Here is a 27,427-nt window from a genome sequence, read left to right as displayed (position 1 = left end):
TATTTTTTTTTTCAATATTCCTAAGTTTTGTGTTTATCTTTCAAAAAATCAGAATTCGCTAAGGGAATGATGAATCACTTGCTAGATTCTTGCATGGATTACGTTGGATTTATTTAATCACCTAAGCATCAAAGCAAGGATGTAATTATAATAAGGGCAATGACTGGAGATACCCAGCGTTAAGGCGCATCAACTTCTTTTTTTTTTATCGGGCAAAGTCATGTTAGATGTTAGTAACACTACAAAAAAAGCGCTGATTACCGACGGCTAAATGCCGTCGGTAAAAAAAGACGGCCGCCGGTAAATAGTGTTACCGGCGGCGATAACGGCGGCAATCTCCCGCCGCTAAACGGTTCGTCGGCAACGACAATAACGGCGGCGAACATCCGCCGTCGGCAGTTAACGGCGGCGCTGCCGCCGGAATTGTCGCCGTTAAACGGCGGAGCCTAGCCGGAGAAATAGCGGCGGCAGACACCGCCGCTAGTTACCGAGGGCTATCTTGCCGTCGGTAGAGAGCCACCGGAGTCCGGCTGACCCTGCCGGAAAACTACCGACGGCGAGTACCGCCGCTAACTAGCGGCGGCGAATCGCCGTCGGTAAAAATCTACCGCCGGCCGGTGGTTCACGCCGGAGGATGGCCGGGTATTTACCGAGGGGAAATTGCCGTCGGTAACTACCGACGGCGTTTTGCCCACGGTAATAGTTTTTATTTTATATTTTTATTTTATTTTATTTTATTTTATTTATTTATTTATTTTATTGTATATTGTATATCCACAATTTATTTCCGTATTTATACGGTATTGCATACTTTAGACGAACTTCCCAGTCGGCGACCCGACTTCCCAGTGGGTCACCCATCTTGCTTGTGCTATGTGTCAAGCACGCTTAACTTTGAAATTCTTTTCGAGTGATCACCAGTACAGAACACTCGTATTATTGATATATCTACATCTATTAATTCATTTAAATGCTATATACTCACTCATATAATTATAATCTTTGAATATGTGGAGATAATACCTTAAATATGTTGTTAATTAGTGAGCGAGTTCGTTTCGGTCCTTATTTTTATCGTCGGTAAAATATTTAATTAATATTTAATAATTAATTAATTAATTAATTAATTTTTTTTTTTTTTTTAACATTAATACACCAAAAGTGTTTTAATTTGGTTATTATAATGTGATTTGAATTTATTTGTTTATGTTAAATGCAATCATCATCATCATTGCCATAAATATATAAAACATTTATAGTTTTAATAATTAAAGCACTTGAAATATATAGTTCAATAAAACATAAATTTGAAAAGAAAGTGCAAATGTAATTTTGTTTGAAAACATAAACATAAGTCTAAGCATCATCATCATCATCATCATCGGCATCAGGGTGTGGAGGTGGCGGAGCCTTATACATCATCATAAACGCCTCCAATTGAGCCACGCGGTCCTGCATCTGTTGGCGTTCTGCTTGCTCTGCCGCCATGCGCTCCTCTATCTGTTGGCGTTGTGCTTGCTCTGCCGCCAATCGCTCCTCCAGCGTGGAGATCCGTGTCTCATAAAGCTGCTGAGACACCGCAGAAGTGCCCGTGCTGCGGATAGACCCCCTACTAGCCTGACTCTGCCCGGCACTCCCGACGCCGTAGATCCGTGACCTATCAATTTGCACCACCTCCAAATACACCTCGTCTAGCCGCTCCTGTCGTCCTGTGGCAGCGGCCAGTCGATGAACCTCGGCCTAATACATACATAACAATGCATAATTGTTAGAAAATAAATACATTCACTAAATATTTGAATAAACTTAAACACTTACGTCAATTCTAGCATCTCTCTCCGACGTATAACTTCCGTCGGCGTACGTGTGGAGGCGGAGGAAGGTGGCATAGTTCGGTGCATCCTGGGGAGTACCAGGATCCAAGCTCTGTATATGCATTTATATAAGATAAATAAGTTATATTAGTCAATATATTAATTTAATTTATATACTTAATTATTTGTTAATTACATACCATATACTGCTGCAGGATACGAGTCGACTGGGACCCGCCCACGTGCCTACTGATCCCTGTACCCTCCCCATCGGGCTCGGACATCCGGTTGGCACGAGCTCGAGTTGAAACAGCCTCAACCTCGGGCTGATGCCAGTAATCCCGGAGTCCAGTCCAGAAATCGGGAGTCATCCAGACGGGCCTAGACATCTCTCTCCCTTGGCTGATACACTGCTTGAGAGTTGACTTGTAGTCGCTCATCATGTCGGAGTACCTTTTGCGGGCTTTTGTCTCCCACATGATCCTCACGTCATGCTCATCCTCGGGCTTCCACGTAAACTCTTTCTGTTGAAAGAAAGAGAATTAATTTAATATCAAACATTTTAACAATTTAATATGATATATTTATATGTATTATAAATTTAATTGTACCTGTAATTCATCAAAAAATTTATCCTTCATCGCCGGGGGCGTCAACTTCCATGTGTACCCGCCTGTGTTTTCAAACATCTTAAATGTGCACGTGCAAGCTTTGGACAGGCCAGTGGGCTCCAACAAAACACTGTGTACAAGTAATTTTGTCACTTAATCATGGTGTACGAGAAACAGTAATTTTAACTAATGTACTTACCCAGTCTCAGGATGCCTCTGAAATACCGTCCTCCCATCAGGTGCCTTAACCTCTCTCTCTCTGATAGCGGCAGCTGTAGGGCCCCTAGGCCTTCTAGCCCGTGAACTACTAGAAGCATTGGGAGTCTCGGGAGTCCCAGAAATATGCGTCCCAGACCCATCAGATGTATCTGCTGTAGCTTCTGGCGCATTAACGCCAGATTGCCTCCCAAATCCCAACAAACCTCGAGAGGTAGACATGATGCCTGTTGCATACAATTAAATTAACAAACGCTTTCACGAAACGTAACATTAACAGTAACTAACAAACATAAACATAAACATAACAAATTTGCAATCAAATTCAACCAAAATGTGCATTTACATTTATTCATAAGCATCACTACTATCATCATCACTATCGTTAGATGTCAACGGGGAATCATCGTCTTCTGCTTCATCGTCATCTTCAATCTCAACGACTCCACCGAGGGGATGAAGGAGAAGTGGTTGTTCAATGCCTACACTTGTGTGAGTAGGCATAATAGTAACCACTTCTTCTTGAAATGGTTGATCTAATGTTGATGTAGATGCTGCAGTAGACACTTCAACCTTAGATCTTGCGTTGACTTTGCATGCTGACCACCAATTTTTCTTTGATTGGTTCGTACTGGGATAGGGACAGTAAAACACTTGAACTACTTGACTCGCCAAAACAAAGGGATCATACTTCCTATATCTTCGTGTGTGGTTCAGTGAAACTAACTTGAAGTCTGTATCAATAGAAGTTCCCTGAGCCGACAAATCAAACCATTCACAGTTGAACAAGACTGTCTGCTTAATTGGATACCCCGGATACTCCAGCACGTAAACCTCTTGCAGACGCCCATAAAAGTCTAGCACATCTCTATCACTACCATAGACCGAACCTTTTATGCAAACGCCACTGTTCACAGTCGCACTCTCTCTATCATGATCAGTTGTGTGAAACCTGTAGCCATTCACGAAATAGCCGGAGTATGTTTCAATCTCCCTTAATGGTCCAGCTGCAAGCGACCTAATATAAGGGTTCAACTCGTCGTTACAAGGACGACAAACCTGTTTCACACAAATATCATTTAAGTTTGCTAGCCAATTTTAGAGTAAGTAAATGTATATTTAACATAAATTTATCGTCTCTTACGTAATGGTTAAACCACAGAATAAACTCGTTGTGAAACGCGACTTCAAACTCTGCATCAGTCATGTAAGGATTTGCATATCGTTTTTCCTCCTTGAAGATCCTTGGATACAAAGAATCAAATAAATATGTTAACACCTATATATGATGAACACTTCTTATACGTAAATTGAACGAGAATACTCACTTGCTATATGTCTCTGCAACCTCTGCACAATTGCTCAAAATATACATGTGTGCAGCATGCCATTCGCGCTCATCCATGTATCTCTTCGTCCCTCGGCCAAGTGAACGCCCAATAGGTTTGAATATGGCGAGACAAAGAGGATCATCATTTTCAGCAACGGGCATCTCAATATTGCGAGGCAAAGTTGTCCACTTTGTAGATATTTGATCTTCAAAGTAAAACGAAGAGAAGGTTGACATTTCTGCATGTAAGTATGCATTGGCGATGGACGCCTCAACCTTGGCTTTGTTCTTTATATGATTTTTTAATGTCCTCAAATATCTTTCAAAAGGATACATCCACCGATATTGCACTGGACCAGCCAATCGTGCCTCATCTGCCAAATGAACTGGTAGGTGCTCCATTGAATCAAATAAACTAGGCGGGAAGATACGCTCAAGTTTGCAAAGAGTAACAGCTATCTTCTCACTCAGTATTCTCATGTCATATATGGCCACGTTGCGGGATGTTAATTCTCTGAAGAAGAAACTTAACTCTGTAATTGCCTCCCAAACATTCTTAGGAAGAAGTTCTTTAAATGCAACAGGCAGAAGGATTTGCATGAACACGTGACAGTCGTGACTTTTCATGTTGTGCATCTTCAGGGCGTTCATGTCAACGCATCTACTAATATTTGACACGTACCCATCGGGAAACTTAAGACTCTTGATCCATTGGAGTAAGATCTTCTTCTCTTCCCTGTCAAGCGTATAACATGCTTTCGGATACCCTCGAGTTCCATCCACTTTCTTCAACTCTTTCCGCTTGCAGAAGGTGTTCAATTCTTCTCTAGATTTTTCTGTATCTTTTGTCTTCCCCTTCACATTCAGGACAGTATTAAACACGTTATCAAACACATTTTTCTCAATGTGCATAACATCCAGATTATGTCGAATCAAAAGATATCTCCAATAGGGTAGATCCCAAAATATGCTTTTCTTTTTCCACCCTACATCTTGATATTTGGCGAGTTGAGCGTTCCTGCCATCGAAGTCTTCGGTAACCTTCACGAAGCCTAACCCCTCGATTTGATTCAAGATTTGTATTCCTGATCTTTGTTCTGGTGGACCAACATTGCATGTCTTATTCCTCAAGAATGAAGTTTTGTTTCTCCTAAACACATGGTTAGGAGGTAAGAACTTCCGATGATTATCAAACCACGATTGTTTTCCACTCATCGGCAAAGTGAATGCTTCTGTATTCTCCATGCAATGTGGACATGCCAATTTCCCAGCTGTACCCCACCCAGACAACATAGCGTACGCTGGAAAATCACTGATAGTCCATATCAGAGCTGCTCGCATCTGGAAATTTTGCTTCAACGATATGTCGTAAGTGTTCACACCAACCTCCCACAGAGATTTTAACTCGTGTATCAATGGCTGTAAGAATACGTCCAACTTCATCTTTGGGTTTGATGGGCCAGGCACGAGGACTGTGAGGAACATGAATTGTTCTTTCATGCACAACCACGGAGGCAGGTTATACGGCGTGACAATAACTGGCCAAGAAGAATATTGACGCCCTGATTGTGCAAATGGGGCAAAACCATCTGTAGAGAGGCCCAACCTCACATTTCTAATCTCATCGGCGAATCCAGGAAAGACTGAATTCAAATGTTTCCATGCCGGAGAGTCGGCCGGGTGGCGCATTATCCCATCGTCTGTGGAGGTCGCATGCCACCGCATATGTTCAGCAGTTGCAGGAGATGCAAACAATCTCTGCAATCGGGGCGTCAAGGGAAAATAGTGCATCTGTTTAGCGGGCACTTGTTTCTTTCTGCGACTCCCAGATGCACGCAAGCTGTCCTTATATCGTGATTGGTCACAGAACATACAACTATGTAGCTCACTAGTTTCCCCCCAATACAACATGCAGTTATTAACACAGCAATCGATCTTCTCTACTGGCAAACCCAAACCACGTAGATTTCTTTTCGTACTATAGAAGTCTTCTGGACAGTTGTTACCCTCTGGTAAAGCAGCTTTCATCATCGAAGACATCTGATTGTAAGTCCTCTCTGACATGTGGCTTTCAGTCTTTATGCTCATGAATTGAGTCATCCAACTTAATTGTGAGTACGTGTCACATCCTGCGTACAATGGAGTATCCGCTGCATCCAACATATTATAAATCTGTTGAGCGTCATTATTGGGCGGCTGCTCCAGATTTGGAGGATCTTGATAATTACTAGGTCCAGCATGGTCATGCACCATCCTTTCGTAGTTATTATATAATCCATCATCCTCATTCATTATAGCATGTTCTCTCGGCATAGACAGCGGTGCTTCCCCGTGACAAACCCAAACTTTGTAATTCAGGACAAATCCACGCCTACTAACATGTTCTCTGACCGTAGGTACATCTAAATACGCTTGATTCTTGCACTTCTTACACGGGCACCTAATGTTACCTTGTCCATCTGTGTACGCCGTTTGATTGAACGCCCACTCAAGGAAAAACTCAAGCCCCGTTTCAAATGCGGTACGATCATTGTATCTCGCGTACATCCACGTACGATTATCACTCATTCTTGCAAATTCTAATTGAAAAAAACAAATAAAACATAATAAATTACTTGAAATCTAACAAAATTTCGACAGCATAACCCCACTATCCTAACTACCAAGTGCTCGACTCTACCAGCAACTATAGTGACCATAGTGGTCCTAATTTACTAAGGCTATACTAGGTCTACCCGACCCCCCAATGTCGAAGCAATAATACAATACAAATAAAAGCAATAAAAATCATGGTAATTAAATTAAAAACAATCATTTGTAGGGAGAAGATCCTTAAGAAATAATCAATTTCTATCCCAAAGGGAGAAGATCCTTAAGAAATTGATTAAATCTATCCCACAATATATATATATATATATATATATATATATATATATATATATATAATAATATAACATTTCATAAACACATAGCACATAACATTGAATTTAACAAAATTATCCAACATATATAAATTATTCTAACAAACAACTTAAACTAATTGATTAAAATTAATATAATTTAAAATTAATCATGCTTCATAATTTAAAATTTAACTAACAACATCATATATTAAATGGATTAATATAATTTAAAATTAATCATGCTTCATATAATTTAATTATAAACAAAATCTATTATAAATTAATTAACTATATATAACAAATAATTAAATCTATTTAATTAATATATAATTAAATACATAAATAAATTCATAATTAAATAATTAAATAAATAAATTAGAGAGCGTACGGTGGTGGTTTCCGGTGGGTGTCGTGAAGAAGGCGGTGAAACGAGGTCGTCGAACTACAATAAATAATATAAGTGAAATTATATAATTATATATATATAATTAAAATTAATTAGATATATATATATATATATATATCTAGAGAGAGAGAGAGAGAGAGAGAGAGATACCTGCTGGGTCGGCGGCGGTCGGCGGCGGTCGGCGGCGGCGGAGGCGGCGGCGAAGGAAGAGCAGCAGCAGCAGGGGAGGGGCTGGGGGGGTAGTTTCTGTTCGCGTGGGGGGGTTGGTTGCGGCGCAGATACTGAAAAAATGGGCAAACCCGCTGCCCTATATTTTAAAGGTTACCGACGGCAAATGCCGCCGCTATATAGCGGCGGGGATTTTGCCGCCGCTAAGTCTATAAATTTAATTAAATAATGCGTATTTTAACATTAACGACGGCGACGCCGCCGTTACATACCGGCGGCGAGTTTGCCGTCGGTAACTGGCCGGTAATTTCGAAATTTCGGGTCGCCTGCAATGCCGCCGCCTTGCCGCCGTTATCTACCGACGGCAAAATCGCCGCCGGTAGTTTTCGCCGGTAAATACGCGCTTTTTTGTAGTGTAATTAGTTCCCCATCCACTCCAAGAACCACCTTATCTCTCCATTCACCAAATCCACCTTATATCTCCAATCTCCAATTCGCTACCAAGAGGGATCGAACCCGGGTCACTTCACTTAAGTGAGGACCCGGTGGCCAGTGGGCTAAGCCCCCTGGTTTAAGGCGCATCAACTACATCATATAACACCAATTAAATTGCTGAGTACTCTATCACGAAATGATAAAAAGAAACGAGTTATAAAAGGCAGCATAAAAAGTAATGAATCCTACGAAATGTAGATAATCCGATGGCTCTCTTGTTTGCATCTGTTCCCGACACATGATGCAGTTGCTGCTAACACTGCGCCCGCTTCAGCACATTGTTCTTAATTTGTGCATAAGTTAATGTTCCGACATTCTTATTCTTGCTATATACTTGATCATATTGTCAAGGTTTTGATCCAACACATGGTTTTGAAGATGTTCCTATACAGAAAGATTAGGAATGATTTTGAGGCCTCTTTGACAATTTATATGACAAAAAAGGAAGAGTAGATGATGCGTTCCATGTTTTTTTTTTTTTTTTTGTTTAAAGGTCAGCAGAACAAATTAGGAGGAGTTTATGAGCTTTGTTACCAGGGACGGAGCCAGGAATTAAGTTCGGGGGGGCTGAACTTGCCGCCCCCGAGAAATTTTTTTTGGGCATTCTGTATATTTAAGGTATTTTTTTATTAAAATACGAGCATAATACTAATAATAACGAACAATATTTTCATAGATTATATAGTTTCAATATATCACAAAACTTTTTTTGGACATTCCGTATATTTAAGACATTTTTTTATTAAAAGGCAAGCATAATAATAATAATAATAATAATAATAACAAACAACATGTTCATAGATTATATATTTTCTATATATTACAAATTAGTTTCAATACATTATAATTTTTTTTAGCATTTCATACATATTAGGCATTTTTTATCAAAAGACAAGTATAATAGTAATAATAACAAACAATATTTCATAGATTATATAGTTTTAAATAACAAAATTATCCTTAAATTAAGTATATATGAGAGAATATAATAACCAAATACTCTTTTATAAAACAAAATTATTTTATAATAGGTATAAACATATATCTATATATATTTTAAAATTAAAAATTTAAAAAAAAAACTCAAAATTTGGGAGGGGGCTCTAGCCCCCCCCCCCCCCCCCCCGGCTCCGTCCCTGGTTGTTACTGCTTGATTTTTCTGGTTTAGTTTTATCTATATAAATGACAAATTACTGGGGATATTGTTAGTGTATGTTTATAGACTAACTTGAAATTCCTCATTATATGTAAATAAAGTTTGTGTTTCAAAGTGCTTTATGAGGTATGTGTGCTATTGTGAGTGCCATGACGCAGTCTATAATATATATGGTCGTTTCACAAAGACGTCGTTTAGCTTCACGCAAATAAATGTGTCATGTGCCCACAGCTATACTAGTTAGCAACAAGTTTAGGGTTGAATCCATAGGAAATTTATTGTAATTTATTTGGTTATGGTGTCACTACAAAAGGGTTGATTTCTCTCACCTGCTATGAATACTCTCGTGGGCAAAACTATATATAACGAAAATTGAACTGAAATAGTAAATTGATTTGATCAAAAGATAAAAAAAAACTTGACTTGGACTTGACTCATTAAACATTAACGTTACTCGATCATAGGTGCAATCATATTCACTACATGCATACATCAATTGGTTATAGGTCAAAAGCAATAACGCCTCCTATTGTCACGAGTCATGCACGCTAAAGCCCTTAGCCCAATCTTTCCTTTCACTGTATAAGTCCAAAAATTATCAGTTAATGGATTTAATTGTTCTGCCCATAACACCTCCCTACATTGGCCTCTCTCTTGAAAGGGTTATGCCAAAAAAGCATTAAGATTTAGAAAGACCCTTCGACCTCTTGAATGGGCAAGGCCATGGATCGTGACTCTCCAACACCAGTTGTACTCTTTGGATGCTGAAATTCCTTTCGTCTTATGCCCAAAGCTTACTTGTGTTGAAAACACCTTAACCAATTAGTAATAAGTTAATTAATCAAGTTGCCCAATCGTTTGAATCAAACCTATTGCATCAGGAACATATCCATGCAATTATTATGAGTTCAAATGTCCATGCTTAAATCATTTTGCTCAAATCAGTAATAAACTTAGCTAGGCATAAATGAAAAAAAAAAGGTAAAACAAATATTAGAAAACATACTTGAATTGAAATAAAAACCAAAACCTAGAAATTGTATTTATGGCCAAAAGTGTCGCACAAAACATGAACATAAATAAAGATAGTATGCCCAACACGGGCGACTTCTTACTTTCCTCACAATCTTTTGAAGTTACAAGCACAACAACATGGTCTCTCAATGGTACCATCTGGCGTGAAGCCTTCAGGTATTTATAGGCATGATCTGAGCTCTAGAAGGACCAGCCCATAGAGAGTCGCCTAGAGCAAGGAGTCTTTCATCATCACGATTCATCCATATCTTCAGGCCTAATCTTGCATATTCGAATCTTTATGGATAGGATAGAGGTTTAACCATATCGATCGACCTCTTCATGGATGATCATCACCTTCTGCACTGATTAAGCGCCCACACGTCAGTCCTACTGCGTAAATCTGTTGAGCTATCTTTTGCCTCGGACCTTTCATCCAATGCAATTGGATTACGTGCGGTACTTTGGCCAAAAGCCTGAGTCATTTGGCCACTTTTACTTCAGACTTTTGGTCTTCAATTTCGGTTGTTTCGTGCCTCGAAATGCCTCTGGTTTGATATCCATACCTCTCTTGCGAAATGCAGCAGCATTATGCCCTACCTGCATATCATGCCAAAAAACGGGCTCTCTTCCGAACTATGCCCTCCCAGGATAATTAGGCTTATTTTATACGCATATTTTGAGTGTTTCAGTATGATTTCTATGCTTAATTTATGTTATGTGTCATCTTTTTGGTATGAATTCAGATCTTTAAAGGTTTATAATAATTTTTGATAGATTTTGAGGAACAAGTCCGTTTTTGGAAGATTTTGGAAGTCTTTAGTTGTGAAGAAACAAAGTTGTGCGCGTATAATGGACGAATGTCCATACCGCCTAAATATCCGAACTGAATTGATTTTTTGTTGAAGTGGCGAGAAGAGAGATTACGTGGCTGCCTACTTTGACTTTTGTTGGGCTAAACTATACTCTCTTCATCCACAAAAAATAGTCTTAGAGGCTAGAAGGGGACGACACGGTTTTAATAAAAATGGTTAGTATATTATGAGTGGAGAAAGGGTCTCACTTAAAAAGTAATGTTAATAATGATAATTAATTGTATTGTGAGTGGAGAAGATGGCCCATCATGTGATAGAAATTTGCCAAAAATAAAAATAGACTAATTTTTGTGGACATCCCAAAATGATAAAAAAAAATAAACTATATTTCATCAGACGCCTTCTTCCTCTTCCGCTATGCTCTCTCTCTCTCTCCACCATCTTCTTCTCTGCCGCGCCGCCTCCTCCGACACACACACACACACATAGAGATAGATACTAAAGGTGAGTATATAATTGTATATGTAATTTTAATTGTTGTTACTATTATTGATACGATTCTTTTTTGGTCGATGTGAAGCTCCTTTTTTTGGTATGTTTAGGTTTATTGTTTCGAGTCGAAGCTCGACTACTTTCAGCTAATTCAATCTTATTCCTATTTTTGGGCTAATGATCTCGAAATTTTACGCGTTTTCCAATTAGTCGTAATTGGAAATGACGGTTGGTAGCTCACATGAATAATAAGAAGAAAAGATTTATACAAAACTTTTGGATCTGCGAGAATCCAAATTTTATGCGAGACACGTTAAAATTCAGATGAAATCCTCTGTCCCACTTTTTAGTGTGTTCCACCATATACCATTTTTAATTTGTTATAATTTTTAATTATATTTTCTTCAATTTTAATTTCTTATGCTTTAATATAATAAAAAGATAATTAACAAGGGTTCACTCATCCTATTAGGTTTTATAATTATTTGTTTTATATTTATTTGAATTAATAATGGATTATTTGGGTTCATTAATTCAAAGTTAGGGTATATATTTTTTTTAAAATTTCAATTTTTTAGTAATAAATATTAATTAGAGTTTATAACAATTATAAAATAGATAAATTAAAAGTGGTACACGGTGGTATACTCTAAATAGTGGGATAGAGGATCCCATCCGGTTAAACTTGGGAGAAAAAATTAAATTCAATTTGATTTAATTAATAGAAACAAAAAATAACTGATAGAGAAATTGATGTGGATTTAATCAAATATGTGAGGTTGCATGCTGTCAATTGGTGTGGAGGTGAGTTTTGTGCCGTTAATGTTCTTCAATTCACAATCAATTCGATGAATTCACAACTGAATCGCTAGTGTTAGTTGTGATTCGAGTTTTATAGCTCGAATTCACAACACTGTTTCTAGTTGTGAATTTTATTTTTAAAACTTCACAACTAGCGATAGTGTTGGTTTTGAATTCGAACTTTAAAGTTTGAATTCACAATAAATAGTTGTGGAATTGAGTTTTAAACAGCTTGTGTTGGTTGAGAATTAATTCAAATTTTAAAATTGGAATTCACAACTAGAAATAATGCTAGTCGTGAATTCGAGTTTTAAACCTTGAATTCACAGTTAGAAATAGTGTTAGTTGTGAATTCAAACTTTAAATTTCGAATTCACAACCAACATCATTTCTAGTTGTGAATTGAAGCTTTAAAACTCGAATTCACGACTAGTTATATTATTGGTTGTGAATTATAGCTCAAAAATTCGATTTCACAATTAAAAAACAATGAATAATTTTTAAATTTTGTATGTGATGGATAAAATGATAAGTGTAATTAATTTTTTGAATTTTTATTTTAATAAATAATTTTTATTTTTATTATTCCAAAATGAACATTTTCAAAGTTCACTCTTCGTGCATGGTTCCTACTTTATATTACACACTCCGCATCACTCGTCTCACCACATGTAACAGCCTATCTTTCAGTAACAATGACAAGTGTACATTTCTAATGCTCCTTTTCCCCATCACTTTCGTGCATTTGATTGAAATGATGAGGGATAATTTATTTCATTGAGTTGATGACCTGTCATTAATTAATTAATCAATTATTGCATGATTATTATTGTTTTATATGATAGCGCATAGCTTTCCTCGATCGACACTACCTCAATTTGATATATACATTGAATCAGCAGTACTTCAGCCGTGAAACTTTGAACATTACTTACCAAATATAAAAATGTAACTGGGACTAAAAACAAAAACAAATCTGGGATTGGCATGTTGAGAAAAGCCACATTATCAAAATCAACACTTGGATCAAAACATTAAATTATAAACTAAATTAGTGAGAAATTTAATCCTTGAAATATCGGAGAATCTTCGCAAATTCATTACTCCATTCGTCCCACGAATCTTGACACGTTTGGTTTCGACACGAGAATTAAGGAATTGTAGATTAGTGTTTTAAGTGTGTAGTTAATAAAGTATAAAAGTGATAAAGTAGGAGATAGAAGGTGATAAAAGTGATAAAGTAGGAGAGAGAAGTTACCTTATTTGAAAATGTGTCAAGATTCATGGGACGGATGGAGTACTAATTAAATTTAAGAATCATACCCTATATATATACTTCAGCTTAACTTTAGACACATGCGTTGTTGCCATTAAATTTAAATTCGAATAGGAGAAAAGTATATATGGCTCATGTATTGATTCCACGAAGGAAGAATTTCAATATCATTTTCAAATCGATAATGCTTCAAGCTGCTCACTTGTATGATTTGAACGTTAAGTCCGTTTTTTTTTTTTGTTGATAAATTATAGAAGTAAATAAAGAAATTTAAAGACAGTATGATGGTAAACTCGAACTCAAGATTCAGACCTTGTACATTAATCACTTACTACTAGTCCAACACATGCACATACTATTAAGTCCTTTGCACCTACTTAAAAAGTTCAATGAAACAACAAATGAATATAAATAATTTAGACCACCACATTTCGCACTTAACTAGACAATGTAGCAACTGAATCAATGATGTCTACTCAAGTTATCGTGAGTTGTTCTACATGACCATAAATGTCACTTTGTTAAGTGTTTTTTTTTTTTTGATAAGTTTATTATGGGAAAATGAGAATAATAAAAAAAATTGCCTTTAAATATCTCCTTTCTTTTCCCTCATCCTTATTATACCTCCTTGAAGTGAAAATGATGAATGAGAAATGATGAAATTCTATTTTGTAGGAAATAAGGAAAAAGAAATAAGGCATTTGAAGAGAATTTTTTTTGTTATCCCTCATTTTTTCATGATAAATTTATCAATTAAAGAGAACACACCCTAAGAGCACGACACTAACTTAGTTAGCACTATCATTTCGCTGAACTGGCTCTCTGATAACAGGTCAAAAAGTTTTCGTATACGTGTATTCCTCTCCATACGCTCGTCAGATTCGTTTCAGGACCATCAATGACTAATTTTTATATATTACTTCATTTGTCCCCAAAAAATCATGTAAGAAATGGGCAAGAGTTTTAATAAAAGTGGTTGAGTGTATTTTGAATGAAGAAATGATCTCGCCTTACAAGCAATGTTAAGATTGATTAATTAATTGTATAGTGAGTGGAGACAATAGCTCACCATATGATAAAATAGATAAATAAGTTGATATATTGATGGTAATATATTGTGGAATATAGTATTTATATATAAATGAAAAGAAACTAATTTTTGTGAATGTATTAAATGACAAAAATATACTCTCTTCGTCCATGAAAAGATGTCTTAAGGGACACGAGTTTTAAGAAAATTTTGTGTTGTTTATTTAGTTAGTTGAGAAAGGGGCTCATAAATTAAGAAAAGTGGAAAAAGTTAATTAAGTTAGTGAGTGGAAAAAAAAAACTCACAAATTATTACTAAAAATAAATTAAAATATCTTTTTGTGGGTACAGTCTAAAATGGTAAATTAGGATATTTTTCATAGGCGGAGAGAGTATTATTTTTGGAGGATGAACAGGGTATTAAGTTTATTTATTACTTTGATTGACGGAAATTAACAATTTATAATTTTCACTCATATATATAATGCATTTTCACTTATTCCATCGCCGAGCAACTAATGGAGATCGATCACAACAGCCCCAGGCACGAGGGCACCCGCCACCTACAAAAGAACTGTAGGTCGCTCCAAAACACCGTTGTCCCAAGGAGGAGCTTCCACCAAAAGGCCGAATGCTTCCTAAGGGAAGCATCAGCCATGTTCCGCTTCCCATTATCAAGCCGTATGCCCAACTCTCCCCATCATAAAAACGCTGTTGAAAGCAGCATGCACAATGAGAAAAAACCCCAACTAAGAATTCCCATGATCTCCACTAGACCAAAACTCCACCGAAACCTACTCATCCCAAAACTCTCTCAAAACATGTGGGAAAGCAGCGCGGATTTGCCCATGGCAATCAAAGAACCATGCGAATGTGAGGACATATCCAAACGTGCAACATGTTTAATCTCATCTATTTCGTGAGGCTACCACCCCACAACGCGATCATGATTCGTCATAATATCAGCCACTTTATTGCCCTCACGATAAATATGTGTAACATGCAGCTTAAACGACGCCAACAAACCCAAAACATTCTCCCATAACGCAATAAATCTCCAAGGCACATTTTTAGAACGTTCCTGAAGAAGGCCAACAACATAAGAACAGTCGGATTCCACCCAAAGATAATTCCAGCCCCTCGCATGAGAATTCTAATGGCAGAGATCACCGCCATCAACTCCGCCTCAAACACATAACCCAGACCATGCTTGTAATGGAAGCAACCTCTCACCCAACCCCGATGATCTCTAAAAACACCGCCAGAACCAATTGTCTCAAGGCGCCCCCAAAGTAGACCCAACAGTGTTTACTTTCATCCACGGTCCCATAGTAGGCCACCAGCTAACCGAGATAAACTCCGGAAGGGGTAGCTCTGCCTTTGACGCCGATATTGGGCAAGACAACGTAATCAGACCTGACATTATTCATATGACCCAGGTGTTTGAAATTCGTGTCCATCTCCAGAAAAGCAACTTTCACAACATGAAGAACGTGTCCATTGGCCTGGAGTTTTGTTATCACCAATTGGACTGTCATTGTGGAATTGGTGATGGGTTTTTTAGCCCAGTTTTTACCTGCGCTTTGCTCTTTTCTTTTTGCTTGTGATTCCAGTGGGATTTGGTTTTGTTGGTTTTTAGTTGGTGTTTTTTCGAGTGGCGAAGGTGTCCGGACTAACTTAGGGGCGATGGTTAGGCCGGAGCTCCTGAAATTCTCCCACCCTTCGCTGTTGTGCTTCTCTTTTGCGTTTTTTTAGACGGGTACTCTTTTTCTTTGCTAAGGATTTTTCCACTGGGTTTTCCTTAGCAAGGTTTTAATGAGGCCCGGCCCTTAGTCTGCTTTTTTATGCTTTCAAGGGTTTTCTTAGGTTTTTTATATTTTTATAAAATCGTTATTAAATAATAATAGTGCATTTTCACAGTAATAAGTTACTTTTTCAGAATATGCTCTTAAAAAGTATTTTGTCATATAATATATCATCATAGTGAGTAAGACAAAACATAATTCTTTTTTTTTTCTTTATTAACGCAACAAATTGTTACACAATATTAAACCCGTAATCGAATTGTGTACGCCTCTATGAATTGTCACCACAAGCCCACAACATATCCACAGAGAAAACCACAAAATGCAGAGAACCAAAGTAACGAAGCACAAATTCCCAACACTCCTTTTCCTTGTCATCTTCACCACCACCTTCGATATTTCCCATGCAAAATCCATTTCTCAACATCTCCTCTTCCACCAAACCCTAAATTCAACTCATCCATGGCTGAAACTCCCCCAATTTCCGCAAGTCCACATCCAATCCCTCCTCGCCGGAATCCTCTCCTTCCTCGCGGCCGCAGTCTCCAGCGCCGGCGGAATCGGCGGCGGCGGCCTATTCATCCCCATCCTCACCATCGCCGCCGGATTAGACCTGAAGACGGCGTCGAGCTACTCGGCGTTCATGGTCACCGGTGGCTCGATCGCCAACGTGGGCTGCCATATGGTGTCCCGGCGGCGCACCGCCGGGATCGACTACGACATAGCGCTGCTGTCGGAGCCGTGCATGCTGCTGGGGGTGAGCTGCGGGGTCATCTTGAATGTGATGCTGCCGGAGTGGCTCATCACCATTTCTTTCGCCATATTTCTCGCCTTCTGCACCTTCAAAACCTGCAAATCGGGGGTCTTTTTCTGGAATTTGGAGTCGGAGATAGGGCGGAATCGGGATCGGGAGATCGAGGGTGGCGAATGTAAAGTTCCACTGTTGAGAGATGAAAAGGGGAAATCGGAGATTCCATGGGTGAAGGTGGGGATGCTGCTTCTCATCTGGTTTTCCTTCTTTGTCTTGTATCTGCTTCGAGGAAACAGCCACGGACAAGTAAGACTATTTATTTATTTTTAATTTAATTGTATGTTCGAGCCTCACTTTAGTTGAGTTGGCATGTTGTGGTCACCAGTTTTTGTCGTTATATTATGCTGTCTAGTGTCTTGTGTCCGTTCAACAAAGATTGTGGAAAAAGAATTAATCCCAAAGCTTGAGCAATATTTTATATATATATATATAATTTTTGTTTTCAACTACTATATTTAATATATAAAATATTACTTCATTCGTCCACCAAGATTATATAAAATTGTTTGGGCACAAGATTTAATAAAATTGGTGATGATTTTGATGTAGTCGAGGAGTTCCACCACTCTATGAGATGTGTGGTTGAAATTGAATTTGGGGTGAGTTTTTTGTAAATAAAGAGTATTAATAAGGATAAAATATTAAAAATGATGGTGGACCATTGCCTTAAAAGGAAAGTGACATAATCTTGGCGGACGTCCGATATAGTAATTTTTACATAATCTTGGCGGACGGAGGGAGTAATTTCTTAAGATTCATGCTGAAAAAAAATAAAAATAGCTCAAGCTTCGTTGGACTGAGGAAGTATTAAAAATGATGAAAATATGAAAAATAAGAGTAAATGAAATATTTATAAGTGATGGATATAATTCAAAAATAGGTAAAAAATTCTTTTGTAGACTTTCCAAAAAAAGTAAAAAGTTATTTCATGGACGGGGGAGTATATATTCTTGACTGATAGCTATCAAATCGTTGACTTTTATTACTGATAGCTGTCAAATCGGTTAAATGTGTAAGACTTTAATCACAAACCAAGTAAATCTATCAACAATTAAGGATAAAATAGATACTTTACATAATTAGGACATAAAATACTTAAATTTATAACTTAGGACATTTTTACTATAAAACTTAAGAAAGTGGACATTTCCATTCAAACGATGGAGATTTACTCCACTTTTGGAAAATAGATATGTCCTTATAGTAGACACTTACCATAAATGGTCAATATAAATATAATGAAACACGATGAAAGATTGGATAATGCTCTCCAGCATAAATATACACGTGGCACTTTTAGGTTAATAATTGAGTTAATGTGACAAGTACTTTATGGGAATATATTATATAGACTAATGTTAAATATTGATATCTTTTTTTAAAACCGATAAAATATTGATATTATATATATACATATATAATACCTTGAAAATTTAATCCGATCAGTTTAATTTTATATAACCTGGTTTGAAGTATTGCTATGGAGAAATCGATAATTATTCTCATAATCGTATTACAGTAATTTCTTTATATTTTCTAATTTTAATTTGGAGTTCATAAATTTATTATAATATAGTGTCCTGTAGTATTTTATGAAATAATCAATCAATGTTCTCATTATCCTTACAATTGTAGTAATTTCTTTCTATTTTTTGATTTTTTTATTTCAATTCACTAATTTATGATAATATAATTATAGTAATTCAATTTTATTTCTAATTTAATAAATAATCAAAGAATGTCATTATTCTATTTATTATAATTATTTGGTTATATTTTGTACTATTTTGGTTTTATCTTCTTGCGATTTTAAATTTTTTATTTCGATAATATTAAGTTGTTATTCATTTTTGTGCTTTCAAGGGTTTTTTTAATAAAGCCTTCATTTAAATATACTCTAATTAAATCTACGTATGTGGCCGTATATTGTTCCCATAGTTAAAATCAGTAGTAATAAAAAATTTGTGAGTTTACAGGTATAATCTCTTATCAAAAGTTAAATTCATGAATATGTTCAAAATTTATGTTTTTAAAGGTAAAATCTTTTGTTAGAAGCTAAAAGCAGAATATGCCTAAAATTCATAATTTTACTGTCATAAATCCTTTCATTTTTTTAAAAAAAATTAATAGGACGAATGATTTGAGGTAATACTTTTTATTTATAAATATTTACGCATGTGATAATATGACCAAACAGTTTTTCTCTAAAATAAATATCAAGATGTGACAGAGACATTAAAAATTGTTGGATATCCCATCGGAACCCCGAAGGATAGAGTTGGGACCCTTATTTACACTTATTTTACAAATGTCTAACAGATAATGCTTTTCATTGGATCGATTGGCGCATGCACTTAGTTATGTCGGCTGACTATATTGATATTATATAGTAAGACAACTAGTTACATGTCTACTATTTTATAAAATATTTTGTTCTATAGTAGACAAAGATAGATTATAGTGTATTTAAGGGAGATACCATAAAATATTTTGCTCTATAGTGGACCGATAATAATGTATTTAACGGAGATACTACGTCACATAAAAGATCAAGTCCTTATCTTGAACTGCTAGCTAGATTAAAGAAAGCATAATATAAAAATTAGATTTAACTAAATTTGTCTTTTCTATTGCAATTAGTTTATTCGGTTCTAGTTTGCACCAAAGAACGATTAAAAAAATAATATATTACCCACTTCACCCCTAAAAATAGTCCTAAGAGGAAATGACACAAATTTTAATAAAAATGATAAAATAATGTACCAAGAGTGCATAAATGGTCTAAACTAAAAGGTAATATTAATAATGATAATTAATTGTCTTGTAATTTGTGAGTCGATAAAAAGGTCCACCATATATATAATAGCACAGGTAAATAAGTTTATATATTAAGGGTAATATGTTGTGGAATAGTCTCTATATAAATGAAAAGAGACTATTTTTTGTGGACGTGCCAAAATGACAATTTTTCAGGGACAATAGGAGTATAATATATTATATCTATCTTTTATTTTTACTATTGATATAAAATGTGTATTTTTACTTTTTTTATTATTAAAATCGTGCTTATTTTAATTTGTAAGGATGGTTTACTAATTTAATGTATATATATATATATATATATATATATATATATAAAGATAAGACGCATGTGTTGTATCTAAAATTCTTCAAAATTTTATACTCCCTCCGTCCCAAACGAAATGTCATGTTTTCCTTTATGGGCTGTCCCAAACGAAATGTCCTATCCTTTTTTGGCAATACACTCTCTCTCTATACTTAATATTTAACTAATTTCCACCAACCCACTTTATCTACTTTATACACATTTCTTAATCTCCGTGCCAAAAAGAAATGAGACATTTCGTTTGGGACGGAGGGAGTAATATATATATATATATATTATTTAAATTAATACTTTATGTGTATTCATGCAATATCCTACTAGTTAACATAAATGACACAACTAAAAAATTATTTAAACCATGTTATATTTTGCTCGATCTATTTATTTCATTTGTCATTGATATTCTTGCATCATGAATGTACATCACATGAATTAATTGAAATAGTGGATAAAACATTTTGCTAAATACAGGATGCCAGATGCATGGTGAATCATTATGTGACGGGTTACTTTCAAGTCTATGGGCCACGGAATCATAAGCCCATTACATTTTATGAAAAGATAAAAAAAAATACTCCCTCCGTCCACGAAATGAGTACTCATTTGGGGGTGGCACGGGTTTTAAGAAATTGATTAAGTGTGTGTAAGTGGAATAAGGGACCCACTTTTATTGTGAGTGGGATGTGTGGGGTACACTTACCAAAAAAGGAAATGGGTACTCATTTGGTGGACGGACCAAAAAGGAAATATGGGTACTCATTTCGTGGACGGAGGGAGTATGTATATATCACATGGGCATGGGCATATTCTTAAAGAGAGATTCGGATATGTATGCGTGACAGAAGAAAGAACCTGCATAAAGTAAGCATTCAAAATAATCCAAAGAATTAGTGTTAATTGGTATGCAAAAATAGTGTTAAAGAAAATTGTGGGCACCATCTTAGGGTGGTTTGCCAAAATAGACCATTTTTTTTTATTTACAAAATTAGGCCAATTATTTTAAATTTCAACGTTTTTTTGTCACATTTAGCCCCAATTTGATATTTATGGGCCACATTTTGAGCTATATTCAAGCCTAGATGTGACCCAAACTAGCTTGATTAGACTCAAATGTAGCTCACAGAGGCCGAAATATAAAATAATTGATGCAAGTTCGAAAAAAATGGCCTATTTTTGCAAACGTCCTAAATAGTGGCTTAAAAAAAATTGAACTCCTTTTGATGAGACATAAACTATCCACTTTTATAAAAATTTGGAAAATATCTACTTTAAGTGAAGGAACAAAACAGAGCCCTTGAATGTTACTAACTTTAATTTAATTAAGCTAGAATTGCCAAAAGTTTGGCAAATCTTGTTTAATTAATGGGGGTCAAAGTGTGTGTGAAACTAGTTTTACTACTGCAACTTTGGAGGGGTAAAACATATGACAATCAATTATACTAGTAGTCTAGTATCAAAGTATCATTATGAGAGTTTCACTAATTTTTACTCCAATTTTATCACAAGCATGGTTTTTTGTTCCTTGATAGAAAAATGAGTATTTTCTACATGTTTTTACAGAGTACTAGTGCAAAATTTAGTTACTATAATCTAATTCTAGTGATGTGCTCATTTAAGTTTGAATGCTTGTAGGGAATCATCAACATTGAGTCATGTGGAAAGGGATATTGGATAATCTCATCACTTCAAATCCCACTTGCACTCATCTTCACCACATGGATCCTGCATTGCAGAAAGACTGTCAAAACCACTGCAGCGATATTAGAAGAGGTGCTTAATTTACTTTTAATTTTCTATTGATCATCATCATTTAGAGCAAGAAGATTTTTATGTGTCTCACATTAAGGCTAATATGTTTTGTTCAAACATAAGGAAAATGGAGTCGAAATGAGATTTTTGGCGTCTGGAAAGCTCTTCTTTCCTGTGATGGCACTATTCGCTGGGGTTCTTGGAGGAGTGTTCGGCATTGGAGGCGGTATGCTTATAAGTCCACTTCTTCTCCAAATAGGAACAGAACCTCAAGTAAGTTCAGATCGATTAATATTAAGGTTCGATCATATTTTGTATTCCCAACTTTCAACATTTTCTAGAAAATGTCCCCTACTAAACGTCGTTTTTTGGAAACATTTCGATTTTTGTCTCATTTTATAGTATTCGACGGTGAAATGATGAGTCATCTTGCTGAATTCTTAAATGGATCTTTTTTCCACCTGATCCACTAAAAGACGTCGTTTAATAAAAAATATCCATCTAACTCTGCTCTCTCTCTCTCTCTCTTTTCCTGAGTTTTTCTGATGAGCTCATAAGAGAGACCACATTTCAAGTGGAATTTTTAATTTTTCAGTAAAACGGCAATATTTAGTGGGTGAGGTGATGAAAAAGAATCCACCTAAGAATTTGGCGGAAAGACTCATCATTCTATGGCCGAATTCTCTAAAGCGGGATATAAATAAATAAAAAAATTACAAAAATTGAGGGATTTTTTTAATAGAAAACGTTAGAATATTAGGGACAGTTTCTGCAAACGTTGAAAGTTGAGAACACAAAATATAATTAACCCTTACTTAATTAAGCTCGAGTTTCAATCACATTGTTAACATTTCAATTACTCCATGCTGCATTAATATGAAGTTGAATGAGACATTGGATTTGTGTTTAGGCGACAGCAGCGACATGTTCCTTCATGGTGTTCTTCTCCTCAATCATGTCAGCAATGCAGTACCTCTTGTTAGGCATGGAGCACGTGGATGGCGCGGTGGCCTACGCAGCAGTTTGCTTTGTCGCCTCCCTCGTTGGCCTGACCTTAGCACGACGGGCAGTTTTGAAGCACGGGAGGGCGTCTCTGATAGTGTTCGCGGTAGGTATGGTGATGGCTTTGAGTACTATTCTCATCACCGGTTTTGGAGCTGTTGATGTGTGGAGTGATTACACAAGTGGGAAGAGCATGGGGTTCAAGAAACCTTGCTAATGTGTTTGAGAATCCAAGTTATGAGAGATTCTGAGTTGAATCATGTTGCTATGGCAAAAAAACAGACAAGTTCTCCTAGTGACTATAGCTTGAAGAATTTTGGGACTTTCTATCTTTTGTTTGTGGTCACTGCTCAATGCACAATCCTCTAATATTGTTAATCCGAATACAGTTTAGAAAAAGCATCATGTATGAAAAGTCATGTATTCATAATATACATGACATTCACTGCAAAGTGACATATATGTGCGTTAATTTAAATATGCTTACTAAACAAACCATCATTTTTTTTAATAAACTAAAGAAACCGTCATTAATTGTATTATTTTTTACATTTCGTATAAAACATCGAGTATATTTAAAACAAGCGCCATATATGTGCATTAATAAATGTTATAGATGACAGTTATGCAAGTTGCATGTCATGTAAATTAGTAAACAAACTGTCATTGATTATATTATTCTTGACCTTTGATGTAAAATATTAAGGGAAAATCTTAGTTATAGTTCTTGTTATATATAGAGGTTTTGAGTCCAAAATATAGAGGTTTAAAATACGAATCAACTGATGCCCTTCCAAGTTCCAATCATAATTAGGGGTGGCACGGTACGGTATACCTTATTAAATCGACCATACCTTATACCTTATCTTTACCTCCGGTATGGAGAAAATTCATACCTTTACCTTACCTTTACCTACGGTATACCTTAGTTCGGTATACCTTAAGTACGGTATGGAGAATATACAAAACCTTTACCGTACCTTTATTTCGGTATACCTTACCGAATTTCGGTATACCGTACTTTCACGGTATACCGCACTTTAACGGTATACCAAAATAATCGGTATTATCAAAATCGAAAAAATTCAATTGGTATACCGTACTTTATATTCGCATACTTGTATGCATTCATGTAATATATAATAAATTATATAAATGTTATAAGTTACATATAATTTATATGTTAGAAGTAATATTATTTACTATAATACTAATATTATAACTATGCTATTATATATGTAACTATTATAAGTTAGATGTATAATTTTTTGTAAAACAATAATTTTAGTTATATATTATAACTATACTATAATACCAAAATAAATAATTTTATTTTATTGTATAACTTATACTATATACTATATTTTATTTGTTTTTGTATCATTTGATAATATTTATAAATTTATAAGTTATATAGTATATACTATATACTATATAGATGTTACAAGTTATATGAGATTTATAAGTTAGATGTAATCTATGTTATAATATAATATCAATATTAATTATAGCTATGCTATTATATACTTAGATGTTACACGTCAGATGTATAATTTATTGTAGAACAATAATCTTAGTTATATAATGTAGAATATTATATTATAACTGTACAATAATCTTAGTTATATAATATATAATATTATATTATAACTGTGTTATGATATCAATATAAATAATTCAGTTATATTAAATTATAGTATAACTTACATACTATATTATATTTTATTCACTTTTGTATCATTTGATGATATTTATATTTGCATACTTGTATGCATTCATGTAATATATAGTAAATTATATAGATGTTATAAGTTACATATAATTTATATGTTAGACGTAATATTATTTATAATATAATACTAATATTATAACTATGCTATTATATATGTAACTATTATAAGTTAGATGTATAATCTATTGTAAAACAATAATTTTAGTTATATATTATAACTATACTATAATATCAAAATAAACAATTTTATTTTATTGTATGACTTATACTATATACTATATTTTATTTATTTTTGTATCATTTGATGATATTTATAAATTCATGTACAATTGTATATATTCACATAATATAGATTATATACATCATTTTATAAAATTTATAAATATTTTTAAAAATATAGACACAAAAATAAATATTATATATTTTAAAACTATAGATTTTGATACGATATATACCGCGATTTTCGGTATACCAATATATACGGACAACTGCGGTATATCAGAATAAGGTATTGTACCTTATTACCGGTATATATCGAATATTAAGGTATACCGGAATAAGGTATGATACCGCATCACCGGTATATGCAGTAATATTCGGTATACCAGTAATACGGTATCATACCGTATTCTGGTATATACCTTTAATACGGTATTTATTGATTTTTTTGGTATATACCGCGGTATCGGTATACACCGGTATATCCCGGTATTTGAAAAATCCATACCTTTACCTTACCGTAAATCTTCGGTACGGTATCATACCTTACCAAAAAAACCGGTATACCTTAAATTCGGTATTTTACGGTACGGTATGGCCGGTATACCGAGTTTTCGGTATATTTTTCCAGCCCTAATCATAATACATCATTATTTCAATTTAGTGATTAAAAGTCGATTTAGGTAGTTAACAAATATTATTTCCCTTATTTGCTTACATTATTTAGAAGCAGCTAGAATGCATCATGTTACACTTTTAACTTATAAGTGCATCTAATTTCTTTCACTAGGTCCACCACTTGGAGGTCCGTGGTCGCAAGGTGGGCCTCCATTGGGAGTCTTTGGAGGCCCATCACCACTGCCCGGAGGGCTTTCAGTTGGAGGAGTCCCATCACTCGGAGGCCCTTCGCTCGGAGGATCTTCACTAGGAGGCTCGTCACTGCCAGCCGGAGGGCCTTCACCCGGAGGACTACCACTGCTATCTGGTGGACCTCCACCTGGAGGTCCGTCGCCACCGGCTCCACCTCTGCCTTCACCTCCTCCTCCCCCGTTACAATCCTTAGTACATTTGCATTTTAAGACTTTGCACCGTCCATTCAAAAATCCTTCTTTCTCACAAATATTTGCACAATTTCTGTTACTCAAGCAAGCACCCCTGAATAATCTGCTAGGTGCCTCACATAGAGCAGCCTCACCTAGCATTGTCATCATCTCCTCTGCATTCATGTCATAAACAAAATAAATGAGCAACAAATTAATTTTAGTTTCTCATTTAAATAATAATGACCTTTTGTATTAATCGTGGAGTTCATGGATCAAATCCCATTGTTCCCTTTCACCGAGTTAAAAAAAATATAGTAAACAAAAATAGTACTTCCTCCGTCTACAGTAAGTGTGGTGCGGATGAGAGAGCGCAAGTTATAAGAAAATACTGATAAATGTGTATATAGAGGAGAAAGACACACACTAAAGTTATTTTGTTATGTAATTATAAATGATTTGTGAGATGAATTTTTAGTAAATATTGTGTAGGAATGTCATACTCCCTCCATTCCATAAAAATATGTATAGTTTTTCTTTTTCGTTCGTTCTATAAAAATATGCATACCCCATTTATAATAATAATTTTCTCATTAAACATTACAGTAATGTGAGACCCTTCCTCAACTCACACTACACTTTACATGATTTTTTAAAACCCGCGCTATTCCATATTATACGTATTTTTATGAGACGAAATGTGTAATATATAAAGATCCACTCTTATCATGGATGGATGGAGCAAAACATTTCTAAACACATAAACAATACTCTCTCCTGTTCAAAATAAATGTCGTTCTAGCTTTGTACACACAAATCAAGAAAATTTCTTTTTGCCAAATGTTACCTTTTACTATATGTTATGAAGTTTTAATTAAGGAAGAGCGAAGAATGTTAGTTTTTAAGTGAGCTACTAGGGTAATAATGGAATTAGGAGAGGAACAAACTAGAATGACATTTATTTTGGAAAAAAAATTTAGGAAAAAAAATTTAAAAACGTTCAAAACGACATTATTTTGAATGAATCATACTTAACGACCATAGATTAGGGATAGACAATGTTTAGTAGATCCAGAGTGTAAGCAACAAAAAAAAACATCTTGGTGAGAGGGATATTGTTATCACTCCTTTTCTCATCCATCAAAGTGAACGCACCCTTGGAGTTTGAGACCTTGAGAAGCCAATTTTCATATGCATAGATTTGATGGTGAGGGTTTTACACATCGATTTGTAGTTAAATTAAAATTTGAGGACCTAGAAAACTTAATACTTACGTAAAAGCATTAAAAAAAAAGAAAAAAAAAACAACTTACGTAAAAGTAAGAGATGAAGAAGCAGAAGAAATTTTCGAAGCCTAAAACCCATGTTGGTAGAGAAGATTGGAATCGAAGGATGATATAACACGGACATTGTGCA

The 27,427-nt window shown here is 35.3% G+C and overlaps 3 protein-coding genes across 4 annotated transcripts; 1 reads left to right on the top strand and 2 right to left on the bottom strand.

Moving 5' to 3' along the window:
* Positions 1-1,241: 1,241 nt before the first annotated feature.
* LOC131012942 (uncharacterized) lies at positions 1,242-7,859 on the bottom strand. Of its 2 annotated transcripts, XM_057940917.1 has the most exons (7): positions 7,431-7,859; positions 7,263-7,316; positions 2,625-2,868; positions 2,426-2,555; positions 2,015-2,338; positions 1,819-1,926; positions 1,242-1,740 (listed from the first exon to the last, which is right to left on the bottom strand). In XM_057940917.1, exons 3-7 carry the CDS (start codon positions 2,861-2,863, stop codon positions 1,357-1,359), a joined length of 1,185 nt encoding a protein of 394 aa, XP_057796900.1. In that variant the 5' UTR covers positions 2,864-2,868; positions 7,263-7,316; positions 7,431-7,859; the 3' UTR covers positions 1,242-1,356. The 2 variants fall into 2 exon arrangements, with proteins under 2 accessions (XP_057796900.1, XP_057796899.1); XM_057940916.1 differs by lacking the exons at positions 1,242-1,740; positions 1,819-1,926; positions 2,015-2,338; ... (1 more) ...; positions 7,263-7,316; positions 7,431-7,859 and adding exons at positions 2,988-3,700; positions 3,786-3,885; positions 3,970-6,201 and having other exon boundaries at positions 2,730-2,868.
* Positions 7,860-16,475: 8,616 nt separating this feature from the next.
* Positions 16,476-23,419, top strand: LOC131012941 (sulfite exporter TauE/SafE family protein 2-like). The gene is made up of 4 exons (XM_057940915.1): positions 16,476-17,388; positions 21,902-22,039; positions 22,142-22,291; positions 22,929-23,419. Exons 1-4 carry the CDS (start codon positions 16,654-16,656, stop codon positions 23,235-23,237), a joined length of 1,332 nt encoding a protein of 443 aa, XP_057796898.1. The 5' UTR covers positions 16,476-16,653; the 3' UTR covers positions 23,238-23,419.
* Positions 23,420-25,744: 2,325 nt separating this feature from the next.
* Positions 25,745-26,197, bottom strand: LOC131007964 (uncharacterized). Its single transcript, XM_057934871.1, has one exon. The coding sequence runs from the start codon at positions 26,195-26,197 to the stop codon at positions 25,745-25,747; it is 453 nt and encodes a 150-aa protein (XP_057790854.1).
* Between the last annotated feature and the right edge of the window lie 1,230 nt (positions 26,198-27,427).

The sequence above is a fragment of the Salvia miltiorrhiza genome, chromosome 2 (genome assembly GCF_028751815.1).
Source record: "Salvia miltiorrhiza cultivar Shanhuang (shh) chromosome 2, IMPLAD_Smil_shh, whole genome shotgun sequence".
In the NCBI taxonomy this organism is placed as follows: domain Eukaryota; kingdom Viridiplantae; phylum Streptophyta; class Magnoliopsida; order Lamiales; family Lamiaceae; genus Salvia; species Salvia miltiorrhiza.
The sequence above is the reverse complement of the archived record's forward strand: the minus strand, read 5'-3'. Positions and strand labels throughout refer to the sequence as shown.